Source organism: Psittacula echo, assembly GCF_963264785.1.
Source record: "Psittacula echo genome assembly, chromosome: Z".
NCBI classification, from domain to species: Eukaryota; Metazoa; Chordata; class Aves; order Psittaciformes; family Psittacidae; genus Psittacula; species Psittacula echo.
Window position 1 is genome coordinate 32,502,893 of NC_137742.1, and position 14,994 is coordinate 32,517,886.

At 35.8% G+C, this 14,994-nt stretch overlaps 1 protein-coding gene across 1 annotated transcript in view; it reads right to left on the bottom strand.

Annotated features, from left to right (window-relative positions):
• The window catches only part of PTPRD (protein tyrosine phosphatase receptor type D), a gene marked incomplete at its 5' end in the record, with an annotated part of 294,447 nt that overhangs the window by 144,045 nt on the left and 135,408 nt on the right, over positions 1-14,994 (bottom strand). Inside the window, 2 exons of the mRNA XM_080636500.1 lie at positions 1,230-1,247; positions 3,268-3,456. Coding sequence (XP_080492626.1) covers positions 1,230-1,247; positions 3,268-3,456 — 207 coding nt within the window. The remainder of the gene's footprint in view (positions 1-1,229; positions 1,248-3,267; positions 3,457-14,994) is intronic.

The following is a 14,994-nucleotide window of genomic DNA, read 5'->3' on the forward strand; positions in this document are numbered from 1 at the left end:
ATAATCTTAAAGTACGTTTGCTGAAAAACAAAGAGCAGTTGAATTAGAAGACAAAAAAGTTAAAAAGCATGGTCTATGCCAACAATGAAGAACCAACCAACCACTGCTGAGGACCACAGGAGGGCCCCCCCCCAAGACACCCATCGAAATCCACTATTGGGATTAGCAGTGTGGTGTCACAAAACCCAAGAAAAATACAAAACAAGAATTACAAAAGAAGGGAACATTTTTGCCAGATTATCAAAAACCAACAATACCACATACCACCAAGAATAATAATCATTAACCTTTTATTTCCATATCCTGTAGATTAGAAGATCCAAAAATCCAGACGTGACAGAATTCCAAGAAAACGAAAACAAACAAATAAACAAAAAAAAAAACAAAAAAACAAAAACAAAAACAAAAAAACCCACCAAAAAAAAAAAAAAAAAAAAAAGGAAAAAAAACCCAACATTGCTGTAATTTTTTAGAGGGGGGGACATAATTTTCAACTTTACGAAGTTAAAAGAAAAAAAAAAAGGATTGGAAAAGAACAAAAATAAAAACCTTTTATGAAAGATAAGACAAAAAGAAGAAAAAGAAGATAGTCCATGTTGTCTTCTGCATGTCTGCTACTGTTCTCCAGACCATCTTGTCTTTGGTCCAGGACAAGAACAGCTAAGGAAGAAAAAAAATGATCTTTTTTTGCTCCAGTTGGACGAAAAAAAGAGGAAGGAAAAAAAAAAAAAAAAAGAAGAAAAAGAAGTAGAAGAAAAAGAAGAAAAAGAAGAAGAAAAAGAAAAAAGAGGGACAAATGGTATACGCTGTGACTGGGCTACGGCCAGAAGACTTGGATATGCTTTCTTTGAAGCATATCACAAAGCAAATTATTGTTGTTTGTGATTTTTTTGTTGTTGTTTTGGTTTTTTTTAAATGAACAAACAAAAAAGGGAAAGGAGAAGGGAGTGTGTGGAAAGAAAGGTCACAATATGAGAGTCACTGATCATAACCAAACAGGACAAAGGAAATAAAAAAACAGATGATGGACATTTCTGTGGGTTGTGGGTTTTTTGTTGTTTGTGGTTTTTTTTTTTTTTTTTGTGTGAGTAGTTTTTGTGTTGTTTTTTTTTTTTTCTTAAAAAAAAGAAAAAAAAAACCCAACAACAACCCATAACAAAGATGAAAGGGATGAAAGGACAGAAAGAATGAGAAAGATCATTCTGTGAACGTTAGTTCAGCACTCTTACCTCTTATTGGTGTACCACCTGGGTGGATAATATGAATGCAAATAAGATTAGAAAGAAGAAGCATTAGTACGAGAAGAAGGAGGCTAGGGCTTTGGAAGAAGAATCAAATTAGATTTACAGAATTAAATAAGGTCTTAAGAAAAACTTGAATTACTATACTGTTAAAACAGGAATATATTAGATAGTATTATCAGGTTATAAAAGCAAGTTGCATTGTACCACATAGGGCAAAAAGGCTACAATTGGCTGCATTGCCATTCTCAGAGTAGCATCTGAGTTCTTAGATGTTTTATTATATAGGGTTAGATATATATAAAATATGCCTCAAACGCTTAAAGAAAACTTTACAATGCTGTACTTATGACATAGTTTAGGAAAATACTGGAAAATCAATTTAAATATATATCTATATATATATAAATCTATATATATATAAAAAGAGGATACATGGAAGGCTATCTCAGAACAAACACTGTAGTTTAGGCGGGATTATGGCATTTACTGTTCTACAGCTATGTGATAATGTGTACTGTTTCCTTTAGGTGTTGCTATGACTGATAAGACAACATTTCTGTGGAGGTGTGCGTGTGCGCCAATATAAGGATCTGGTGACTACACTGACTGTTAGTAAAATGCATGCCATGCATTTTAAGAATAATAATAGTAATCATATAATAATAATAATCATAATAATCATAATATTCTGAATATGAAAATTAGTGGGGGTGAAGTGCGCTTCAGAACTAAGCACTTACCAATAGATTCTGGAGATTTAAATACGGAGAGAAGAAAAACAGCATAAAAATATTATTATATTCCTTATAATTTGGTACAAAGTTTTCAGTTAAAGCTTTATATACTAAATCATCTACGTCACATGTGAGAAATTAATTCTTAATTTACATTAACAGAAGGTTAATTTACACAATTCTGCTGACAACAAGCAAAAAGTCAGTTAACAAGACGATTTAACATCACAGGACAGGTCAAAAGCTGAGAATTCTGGGAAGACACGTGATTAAACAACTTAGATTCTACAATGTTATCTAGTTCAATTGCCAAAGAAAAAAAGCTCATTATATCCCAATTATCTCCGGGATAAGCTTCAAATTATAAATTTAGAATTGTTGGGGATTTTTATATTTACAGAGAGCAAAAGAATTAACTAGGGCAGGAGGAGAGTAAAAGAACTGCTAGGGAGGTGCAAGGGGCAAAGAGAGAAAGAGCAGCAAAAGCTGGATTCTACACCAAAAGCAGACTTCTGTAGATCCAGAAAATGTAGGATTCATAAAGCTTTAGCATGGGCGCACACTACTGTGGCTACATGTGTCGGAAAAATGCTCTGCCAGCAAAAAAACTTTATTCCACAGATTATTCAAGGATTCTTTTCAGGTTGTGTTTTTTTTCTTTTTGTTTTTTAATTTTGGTTTGGTATGGGGGTTTTTTAATATTCTTTTTAAAGTATAATTGTGCATGGGAAAAAGTATTGTGTTTTATGTAACTGTGAGAGGAAAGAAGATGTGTCCAAACTGTCTAATCTTTGGTGGAGTCAAATATGGAAAAGACAGCACAAAACACATTTTAAATTTTAATTGAAGTGTCTAATGCAGGTTTTGGTTTTGATGAATATAACCATTGGTACTCCTTGCAATTTCTGAATGAAGTCCAATGTTGAAATAAATTTCTTAAAAAAAAAAAAAAAAGGAAAGAAGAAAGAAAGAGGAGAAAATGGATCCATCAAGTACTGCAAAAAGCAGTAAAGAAAAAAATTATCAAAAAGTACAGTCACAGCAGTGAGCAATGTGGAGTAAACAGAAGCTGCAAAACACATAGAGACAGACTCTAGAGAAGGCTATGACAACATCACAGACATGGACAACACAGTTAGACAGAGAATAGAGGAAGAAGAGAAATTATTACCTTTAAATAAAAAAATAGAAGGAAAGGAAAAACAAAAAAAAAGAGAAGAGAAAGAAAAGAAAGAAAAGGTGAGAGAGAACAATTCTGGGCATTAGTAGAAACAGTTACAAGACCCTACCTGAGCGCAACTGCTTGATACGGCCATTGTTGTTACTTGTGTCAACAGGTAGGAAATCTTTGAACCAAGTTATTTCAGGATCAGGATTGCCACTGGCTGCACATAGCATGGTAGCTGTACGAGTTCGTTCAACGACCTTTAGCTGTGGGCCCATATCAATGGTGGGGAAACCTCTGGGAATTTGATCCTCTGCAAAAAGAAATTGATGATTTGAAGAATTTCACATTAATTACATAGTAACTCATTAAAGCCCCAACTGCCACTCTACTTAATGTTCAAAGGTACCCTAATTGTTTGCACACAAGGAACTGATGCAAAACTAGATATGCAGGCAGAATTTTTTGTAACTTACAGTGATCAAAATGCTGACACAAAATAGAAAGCTCATAATAAAGCAGCTTCAAATTTTATATTTGCTTATTAAATTGGCAGAGATACTGTATGGTGACTTCCAGGGACGGCAATTCCACTACTTCTCTGGGAAGCCTGTTCCAATGCCTTATTACCTTTTTGATGAAAATCTTTTTCCCTAATATCCAGTCTCAGCCTTCCCTGGTGCAGCTCGAGGCCATTACCTCTTGTCTTGTTACCTGGGAGGATAGACCAAGTAACACCACCTCCTTGCTCCATCCTCCTTTCAGCTAGTTGTAGAGAGTGATAAGGTCTCCCTGAGCCTTCTCTTTTCCAGACTAAACAATCTCAGTTCCCTCTGCCATAGATGAGGCCCTTAGTGATATAGTTTAGTACTGGACTTGTCAGTCCTCGAGTAACCATTGGACTTGACCTTAAAAGTCTTTTCCAGCCTAGCTGGTTCTATCATTCTATGTAGCGCACAATCATTGAACTCCCACTATGGTACTTTACAACACTGATGTTGCCTTGCTTGTGAAAGGCCTTACTATTTTATGTGAAATATTGAATCACCATTCCTATCAACAATAGAGAAAAAACCCTTTCTTTACGTAAGACAAGTACATAAGGAAGTGTGATCACAAAGCATAAGATTCAGCCAGGACCTCAGGAGACCCAAGTTATATTTCTTGTTTTTATCATTACTACCTATGTGCTGTTTGTCTTCACATTTAACATCCCTGTCCTTCAGTTGCTCATCTGTAAGATGGGTATGATAGTCCTTTACTGCTACAGAGAAGTGCTGTGAGGATGAATCCATCATAAGATTACAAAGCACTGAGAAACTCTAAGCAGTGGAGCTACGCAATATTAAAGCTAAAGCGGTAAAAATGGATACAGACATGTCAAATAAAACACTCAGACGTGGTCAAAAGTCCTCACTCACTCTAGTGCAGTCAACATTTTTGAAATTTCTTAATATTTGCAGCAAAATATTAAGAAATGCTGACAAAAAAGAGCAATTCATCTTCTCAAGATGATACACACTAGCAAGTAATACTGGAAGCACAGTGGAATCAAACAATTTCTCAGAAATCAAATTAGCAAATCAAATGATCTATTTGAATTACATAATCTTGCTCTTCATTTCCATTAAAATGGAAAAAAACACAGTTGCAAAATAATTGTTACTATTTCTGTTCAAAAAGGACACGCAAAAAAGAAAAAACCAAAAGATCAATACTAACTGTGATACACATCCTATTAAAAGTCTTGATTGGTGGTTACTGACATTCAATTGATTAAAGGATAAAAATAACTTAGATGAAATTGTCCAGTATCAACAGGCTTTCAAGAAAAATGTGTCATTTTTTCAAATAAGGAACTCTTCAGAATTTTCAGAAAAATGTATAGCAAGAAAGTACATCCTATAAATCTTCACAGCTTGTGGAATCTGCTACTGCCCATAAGCTTGTTAATCATTTGCAATACAAAATGCACATAGACACTAGCTAAAAAAATTCTCTAACAAGTTTGCAAAACACAAGCTAGTATTTCTACCAATGAGTGGTTAGGTATCAATTTCTTCACTAGCTATAGGCTCATCCCAGAGAAAGGTATGTTTCATGTCTGGGTTTTTTTTTTTTTACTTTGGGAGTAACTGACAAGATTTGTCTTGTGACACAGAACAGGATTTTTATGACCTGACCTTTCCTTTCCTATTTTGCTCATACAGAAAAACCTGGAGTCCCTTTTGTAAATACATAAGTGTACAACAAAGCTAATCTATCTTGAATACTAATAGGATGGAGTAGTGAAGAGCTTTCCTTTTTTATTTTTAATAAGGGCAATTAAATTCCATTCATCCACCTTATGCATAGAATCTCTTTGAATGAATGCTGTTCATGAAATTTTCATGAGAAACATCACAATGTAACAGATTCAAGTAGCCAGAACTGTTATATTTTTGACAGTTGTGGCTTATTTCCAATCTGGCTTTCAGGTATTTGGCAATAAAACCCAATATTTGACATCAAATGGACCAGGGAAACAATGAAATTCCTCACTGGAGTCCTTACCATAGTGGATTTAGTTTTTATGATGTTAATTGTTTTATTTTTTTCTCAGTAAGTTTATTAGTGATTTGCACAAAACTGTCTTTATATTCTGATGATACCAAGTTTGAGAGATCTTCAAACACACTCCGCAAGACAGCTGAGCATCAAATCAGTGAACAACTGCCTCTCAGCCACAGTAAGACAAAAGTAAATATTAAAAAATTTTGATATATTGGTAGTTTTACAATTTTACATGAGATAAAGTATTTTTTACTGCACATTTATATGCTCAATAGGTTCTAAACTATACTATATACCAGTGTTCCCTATGAATATTCAGTTTTAGTTAATTTGCTTCTAATTCATCAACAATTTAAATCAGACTTGACCTTCTCCAAGCCATTTGGTACTGTCATTTTGAGAGGCCATTAAAGGGCAGATTTCTCTGTCCTTGTGCTTGGGGAATCATGCATGTAATACGTATTTTGTTTAGGATGACAGGTACAAGAGATTTAGAAATAGAGCACATTCTTTGAATTTGTTAAGTGTCTTAACAGCACTGTATTCTGTTACTGGCATTAAGAGGATGTTTGTAGTACTGTGCTAGTATCATTTCCAGTTGCTGGAAGAGCTCTACAAAAGTTATTTTTCGCCAAATGTATAATCTGAACAACAGAAGGGAAACTAACAAAGACTGGTTATCACATGAACTTAAGAAAGAATATTATGAAATGGCTTTGCCTCGTTTCCCATCACTGTTGTTCATAGGATTTCTAAACTGTCTTTCTGTGCATTCAATCTGTTTGACATTGCTTATATGTAAATGTCCTGGTTTAGCAGCAGCAGTCATTTTTTTTCTCCTTCTTAGTAGCTGGTGCAGCGCTGTGGTTTTGACTTTCGGCCTGCGAACAGAGCTGATAACACCAATGTTTAGCCTGACCAAGGACTTTGTGAGTCTCATGCTCTGCCAGGGAGGAGGTGAAGCCAGGAGGAAGCAGAGACAGGACACCTGACCCAAACTAGCCAAAGAGGTATTCCATATCACAGCGTGTCATGTCCAGGATGTAACTGAGAGTTACCCGGAAGGGCTGGATCACTGCGGAGTGGGGGTGAGGTACCGGTTGGTGAGCGGTTGTATTCTCTTCCCTTGTTATTTCCTTTATCATTATTATTATTGGTGGTAGCAGTAGTGAGTTGTGTTATACCTTAGTTACTAAACTGTTCTTATCTCAATCTGTGGGAGTTGCATTCTTTTGATTCTCCTCCCCGTCCCTCCAGAAGCAGAGGGAAGAAAGTGTGTGTGGGGGGGGAAGTAGACTGTGTGGTTCTGATTTACGGCCTGGGCTTAAACCACGACAGTAAACAATGTCCTTGAGGGTGGTGAGGCACTGGAATGGGTTGCCCAGGGAATCTGTGAATGCTCCATGCCTGGAGGTGCTCAAGGCCAGGTTGAACAGAGCCTTGGGTGACATGGTTTAGTGGGAGGTGTCCCTGCCCATGGCAGGGGGGTTGGAACTTGATTATCTTAAGGTCCTTTCCAACCCTAACTATTCTATGATTCTACGATACTATGAGATTCCTATTTCTGCTTCCAGTTTTGTCAAAGTGGTAATTGCTTCTCTTCCAAGCAACACATACGTAAAAAGCACAAAACCCTCTACATTCAGATTTCACATTACCCCACACATATTTTTCACATGTTGCTGCACATGTCTGACAGGTAAGCCTATGCTCCCAAATGCAGAGCACAGACTCAAACTCAGCTTTTACGTGTAAACAGTAACTCTGGTAGAGTGGTAACCCGGAAAAACAACCAGTTAAATTATCCTCTACTCAAAAGAAACCATACTTACCTTTAAGAATATCTACAAAAAAACCCCAAACAAACAGACTTGTAGCTGTGCCACAAGTATGTAACCTAAACCTTTCTGCTCATCCTTTAACTGTTTTCCGTTATCTCAAATGAAAAAAGTGTGTGATTCTTTCACAAGATTTCAGAAACTTTCCAAGCTATGTCTGAAAGTATACTGTCAAGCCTGTGTATATACAAAAGCTGGATCCACAGAAGGAAGAGGATTTCAGACAAATCCAATACAATAGATTTGGCTTTTCATGATAAACCTATTCAGCTGTACAACACAGCTAAACAGATAAAACCCCCACTGATCTTCAGTATTTCTGTTAAGGATTTCCTTCCACATTAACTCTATCTGCACCATTGAAACTTCTGTGTTCCAGAATAACCATATTAACCTGTAGTTACATCTCTGTAATCTGCCTAACTGAAATACGCAAAGTGTTTCACTATGGCTCTTAAAAATATTGTCCTATGTGAACCAATTATTCTCACTGTGGAAATTGAAGGTGGTTCTCTCCATTCTATACAGGAAGAAAAAAAAAATCTATTTCAAGATTCACTGATAGCTTTGCCACAGGCAAATTTTAATCATTTTGTAGCTCACAGAATAAAAAGGCACACATGGAGTATTCCCAGAATACACTATAGATACTGAAGATAAACTGCCACAATAAAGTTTATTATTTCAAAGAACAGTGTAAATAAAGCTTTTATTTTCACTATTCCAGATGGCAGCAGCGTATAATTTGCACTGTTTTGACATCATGACCGTATTATTCAAAATCATTCTTCCTGCAACTGAACTGAATGGAGGATTGAGAACAGTAAAATCAAAGAGAGTAGGGGAGGGAGGAAAATCAACATTTTGCAGCAAAGTTGCTATTCTATTGAAGAACCATGCATGTGAATAAATTGAAAAATAAAGACAAAGTCGTTTCTAATTATGCCTAAAAGACTAATTTGGTTTTAAAAGATATAAAGCATCAGAAAAGTGCTAGTTAATAAACATCATTCCTATTGAAATAGTTTAGAAAGTAAATTTTGCCAAAGAAAGTAATTATGAACAGATGGGCACTTTTACTTTGTGGTGATGTAAGTCAGTAAAGGAAGGTAACGGCTACACTGTAAGAATAGATTTAGGTATCTACTGGGATTTCTCTTAAATTTCATGAAATTATACCACACAAGGAAAAGGAGTAAGGCATTGATAAGATGATCTGAGACTCACTAACAGTTATTAAATATCCAACAAGAGAACAGCTGCCTATATAATCCCATTAAAAAACATGCATTTAAAAATACTCTCCATATATTGTGCAAAGCACTTTTGATGAAAAAGAAAAGAAATTTGTTTAGTAGTTCTGTATGCAATTATCCTACAAATTGCAAAGTAATGTCTATATAACAGAACACAGAGCCACTTAGACCGAATTATCATTTGTATGAATGTTGAAGCAGCAATTTCACATTGCATTAAGTCAGTTAACATGCATTGTTATTAGCATTTAGCCTTAAATAAGTTCTCTGTTTTAAAAAATGAGTGCATTGAGGCTTTGAAATTAGATATCGTCATAATGACAAAAATGGAAAACGGAATTTGCATCTTTTGTCAGTTCTCAAAATCTGCTAAATTAAAGACTGCACATTACGAGCTCTTTCCAAAGTGACCTGTCTCAGTCACATGAACAATGAAATAGCTCTCACTCTCCTTTAATGATGACATTCTGAATGACAAAAATTAACATTTGGAGAGTCACCACTCGTGAAAACACAAGCTTCAAATTAAAGGGTTTATTCTCACATTTGCACTCAGGCACTGACATAGTTTACAGCACAGTGTATCATCTGAACATCATACACCCAAATTTGGTTATAACTGAATGTCTGGATTTCTGCTTACTGGGAGTGAAAAGGGAAATAACAAAGGCCGTGTACAATTTGGGTGTCCTCAACACAAGAAGGTCGTGGAGCTGTTGCAGCAAGTCCAGAGGAGGGCCACGAGGATGATCAGGGGGCTGAAGCACCTCCCATACAAAGACAGGCTGAAAAAGTTGGGGCTGTTCAGCCTGGGAAGGAGAAGGCTCTGGGGAGACCTTAAGGCAGCCTTCCAGTGCCTAAAGGCGGCTTACAATAAATCTGGAGAGGGACTTTTTACAACGGCCTGTAGCAACAGGACAAGGGGTATTTTAAGTGCAGGGTATCATATACTTAGGAAAAGAAACACTAATTCTGAAGCTGAGAGGATACAGCATCCCACATACTTCCATATCCACAAGAATGAATTATTTTGCATTAGTGAATAAAAGACAAGAGGACAACAAAGGACAGTGATATGAATTTCCATGACTACCATTCTAATCTGAGGCATAGTTTCCAACAGGGTTAAAAGTTAGATTACATTAAATCAGGGTTAAATTTGGGCTTGCCAAGAATGAGTACTAGGAAAACACAATTGCTCTACCTAGTCAATATTTTTAACATACCAGTATTTGTGTTCCTATGTTCTCCTTACTTTCATTTGAAAAATAAAGAGGGAAGAATAAGAGTAGTGAAGTGATGGCAGTCTTTGGTTTAAGGTTTAATTTTTCACATTGCAAAGTTTTATAGTGCAGTAAATAATGAGATCAGCAGCACATTCACATGTACACCAGACCTCAATTCTTATGTTAGTAGTCTGAACAGACTACTGTTGGTACAGAACACATAAAGACATTCTTTTCTTTTTCTCCTTCTCCCTTCTACTTATTAATACTCTGTCTTAAAATACTAATGTTAGTAAATATGTATGATACTTTTCATAAGTAATTACCTCATACTCATTCTCCAGTATGAAGCAACAAACCATCACAATAAGGTTGTAACACATTAATTTGAACTGAGAAGGGGGCAGAAGCACCTTAGTTTTGCTTCATCAAAAAGGAGAAGAGAGAAAAAGTGATCAGTCTGGCAAAGGAGCTGCCAGACCACACAGTCTCTCTCACCTATCTTCCTCCCTATTGCACTACATGACTAAACCTGTGTTTAAAGCTAAGGTTGTGATAATACTGCCTAAGACAGTCAAAAGAACTCAGCTTGTGCTCATGGCTATTTCTGATACTGATACTACACAGCTTTGCATGAGTTGTTTCCTCAATGCAGTAATCTTACTGAATGCTTTTTAATGCAGCCTATATACCCTGCAGCCCAAACTGACAACTATACTAACTGCATTAATGTAACAGCTGCAAAACCTAAGGACCTGACAAAGGAACCATAGTGGCAAAATCATAACTTTTTGTAAGTCTTGTTCACAAAGGATAATACTATTTTTCTGCATTTCTAGCTGGGCATAAAACTTGTGCATTTTGGAAAGAGAAAGGGAGAGGGTTTTTTACTTTGATAAGTGGATATAATAGTGTCCCAGAAGGCCTACAGTTTGATCCCTTAGAATAAGGAAATAAGGAATAAGGGTGATGAAATTATATTCCTCAAGTTTTGACAAAAGATACTTCACTCACAATGTTAAAAGCATTTTTCGTGCAGTGAATTAAACAGTATATTCAAAGTAGAGGCTACGCCTGGCACTACAATGCACCCATACAGATACAGCAATTTGGCTGTTATTGCAGCATTTCAATAAATAGCAAATACAATGATGAATAACAAACAACAAAAGTGCTATTATTGCTTAAGAGAATGAGAAAAAAGAGGTAGTCAGAATAGACAATGAACTTTAGACAAACACAGGTGAAGAGGACATCCCTTGAAACTCTGTATTATTGAGCATTGCACTATGACTGGTATAAAATATGCACTGTTTTTCTACATCTAATGCAACATTCATCTTCACTGATGAGCATGCTTAAAACATTCGTAACACTTACATGACTACAGATACAGATAGATGAATCTAAAAAAACTAACAGATACAGTTGCTTCCCATTTTTATCGTTTGTTTGCCTTTTTTCTTCCACCTCTTTCTACCTCTATGAACACATGCCTATCAATTAAAAAAAAAAAAAAGCTTGATGAGACAAGACACATGTAAAGACAACAAAGCAATACTTTCTATTGTATATTCCTAATATTTATAAGCAAAAAACGGAATCTAAAGTGCTGTCAGATGCCAAAACATGGCATCTTTGAACCTGTATGAATCTTTAATGGAAGCAAGAAAGTATTTCCTGTATGAGCACATGGTGAAGTTTTTCCCTGGTGGCCTGGCTATGGAGGGAACAGGTATGCTCTAGACCTCGCTCTTCATCTTCCTGAATATGAGTAAGGTATCTCTCTCACCTCTAATGCCCACCTACAGCAACATTCCCTCTCACAGATACTGAGAAGACACCTAGGGATCTGTTAGCAGAGAAGGATAAGTATAAGAAAAGAGAAGATAGTAGACAGGCACTGATAGGCGTTTCTTTTTTGCTTGAGTTTTACTACTTAAGTTGAAGTATCCTTGAGGAAGTGTCCAGACAAAGAAGTTAGAGGGTTCTTCTCAGAAAATCACTTCTGTTCTGGAAGAATACAGAAGAGCTTTCTCTCTTGTAGAAGACACACATTTCTTAAAACCTTGCTTTCTTCAAGTTCAATAATTAGAACTGCCTTCAAAATACCCTTCAATGACTACCGAGGTACACAGCAGAACCTTCTATTAACACTTAATAGTGTACATGTGGGTGAAGACATAGACGTAGTAACGTAGAACTGTTACTATTTCTAAAGACTGAGGCAGCGAGCGCTTCAAGGTTTCCATGTCAGAAAGACTCAGAGGTTCATGATGTCACACAGTTTTGCAGTGGACTATTAAACCAGTGTTAGAACTGGCTGTGCCCTGAGACTTTGACTTCTACCTGACATTTTGCTGCTGCCCTACACTAAGTAAAGGGGACTAGTCTGAGATTTAATATGTTTCACATTATAATAGGAAGAGCCATTTTCATAAAAGATAAGTAATGTTTGTAGTCTTGAGTTAATGTGTGGAAGAAAATACTCAACATCCTGCCATGTGTTCTAGCATGGTGATGCAAGGCAGTTGTGATCTGCAGAGAGCTATCATTTGCATTTTTCCAAAGCATTTTTCACAGTAATAATCATACGGCCTTGAAAGAGTTATTGTGATCTGTTGTGAACTGAACTAAGCAAACTCAAGTGAGGTTTCTGGAAGACTGAAGGATGGTTGTACTTTAAACGTTGACATGTCCACATTCATCTAGAAACAGCAGCCAATATTTCTATTAGGACTGTAAATGAGAAATAGAGCAGGGATTTCTTCCTAAGATGTTGAACATACAACACAACCAGATTTACTCAGCTCTTCTGCAACTCTTGTTCCAATTTACTCAACTAATTACATAGCAAATTATATTGTCAGTAATTTGAAATAGGATTTTGGCTTGGCATAAGAGCACAGGATGTTAAGTGGGATTTTTAAAAACTGTTTTACATGCCGAGCTCAAGCTTCACACCTGTAAGCCCATTATAATTATTTTAACTAATTATGAAATTCAGTGCAATCTCTAAAAATGTAATGAAATCCAAAACTGCAACAGGCAGTGCAAAATGAAATTCATTACAGACTACAGTCTGAGTGAATATCTCCAAATTAGAAATAAAAAATGTCATCAACAATATTTGTAAGCATCTGGTTGCTAAATATTTAACAGTTTTTATATAGAGTATAGGCAAGCTTTTTGTTTCCACAGTTCCCTTTTAAGAAAATTTTCTCACCAACTTTCATCTAGCTGACCAAAGATGATCCTAATGACGTAAGACCTACTTTCTAGAAAAACACAGAGAGGAGGGTTTTTTTTTCTGGTTTTGCTTTAGTTTTTTTTTTATTATTATTATTATTATTATTTTAAAGTAAGTTTATTAAAATTAAAATTATAGTTTTCTAATACAGATGTAGTGATGTTTCAGTTCCAGAGGAATATTGCATAAGCATGGACATAAGGAAGTGGCTGTTCTGTGGCTGGAAGCCACAGGCCTAAATAAGTGCTGGTTTACTGTTTGAGGAGTCCACTTTGATTGCCAGAAGGCTGAGGGAGTCAGGATGTCAGGTGGGCAGGAGGAGAGTGTGTGTATGTGGAAATGCATATGAGAAGGAATAGAAGGTAAGTTTCATGTTATGACAGTTCGAAAATTCACCAAAAACTGTTCTCTGAAAAATAGTTAATGAGGCCCAACAGCTGTGGAGAGCCAATTCTTGCCTTTAAACAGACACAGTGTTAATAGACATAAGCTTATTATGTTAACAGACATAAGCTTAGCATATCACTGTATGTGTCAAGCACATCAAAAATCTGTGTAAGCACAAAAAACCTCCATGCCAACTCAGCGGACAGACTTAACACGTAAATTACATGAAGAAGGTACACAAGAAGAGAACAAAATGCTTGAAAACGAATGATGTGAATCTCTTCAGTGGTGAATTACCACTCAGTAAGAGGCCTGTGCCATAGAAGCAACACAAACAATTGACTGAAAGTGTCAGGTTTCTATCTGATTTCAACAATGGGACTATTTCTCCTTATATTTATTAGTAATAATAGCTGTCATTGATTTTATAACTAAATACAAAACTAATTTCGTTCAGAGAAAAGAGATATAACTATTTTCCTGTAGGCTAGAGAGGTAGGCATGAAGATTATTATATGCAATCTTTAGAAGCAATAGGGAGCAGGTCAAATGTCACAGTAATTAAGAAGTAATTTCTGCCACTAAATGAATATATAGCAATAAATCTTAGACTACGCAATAGTATTCCAGTATCTTTTTGTACCTGAAAAAGACCTAAAAAATTAATCTGTGCATGCTAAACATCTTTCTGCTTTTATTTTATTAAAACATACTACTTTGAATAAGTGCTACAACATAAGCTGTTCTGAAGATTAACTGAAAGGTAAAACAGGGATTACAAAAAGAAGGGCTGGCTGGTTTTGACCTTTCAGTAACCTCCAGCCTCTTTGGCACATGGGGAAAATATCTTGATAATATTTAGCTAGCTTTCTTTTTTTTTTTTTTTAGTGTTCTTCTTACGTAATGTGCTTCTGGAAAAGGTTTGTCAAAACTATTTATCCTGATGTATTAAAACCTTTCTGACAAAAATTATTTTTATCTTTCACTATGATACATCTGAGCCTTCATATTATTACAGGACCTGATTCAGGTTCATAAACACCATTATCTCCAAAGTCCCACCATAATATCTTTTCCCTTAAAAACCCAGCCACCCTAAACAAGCACCATCAACAGCTTTGAGAAAAACATTCTTTTAAATTTTGGCCTTAGACATCTCAAAGCTAGAGGAAAACATTTATTTATTGTGTTGTGTAAACCATCAGGCCATTTTTTTTCCAAGATAAATATTCAGGATTGCTTTATTGAATTACTTTTTTGGTATTTAGTAGCTGGGTTTGTGCAAAAGTCAGTGCAGATCATACCGATCACAGCTGCAGAAACACTTCCTCAAAGTTCTTG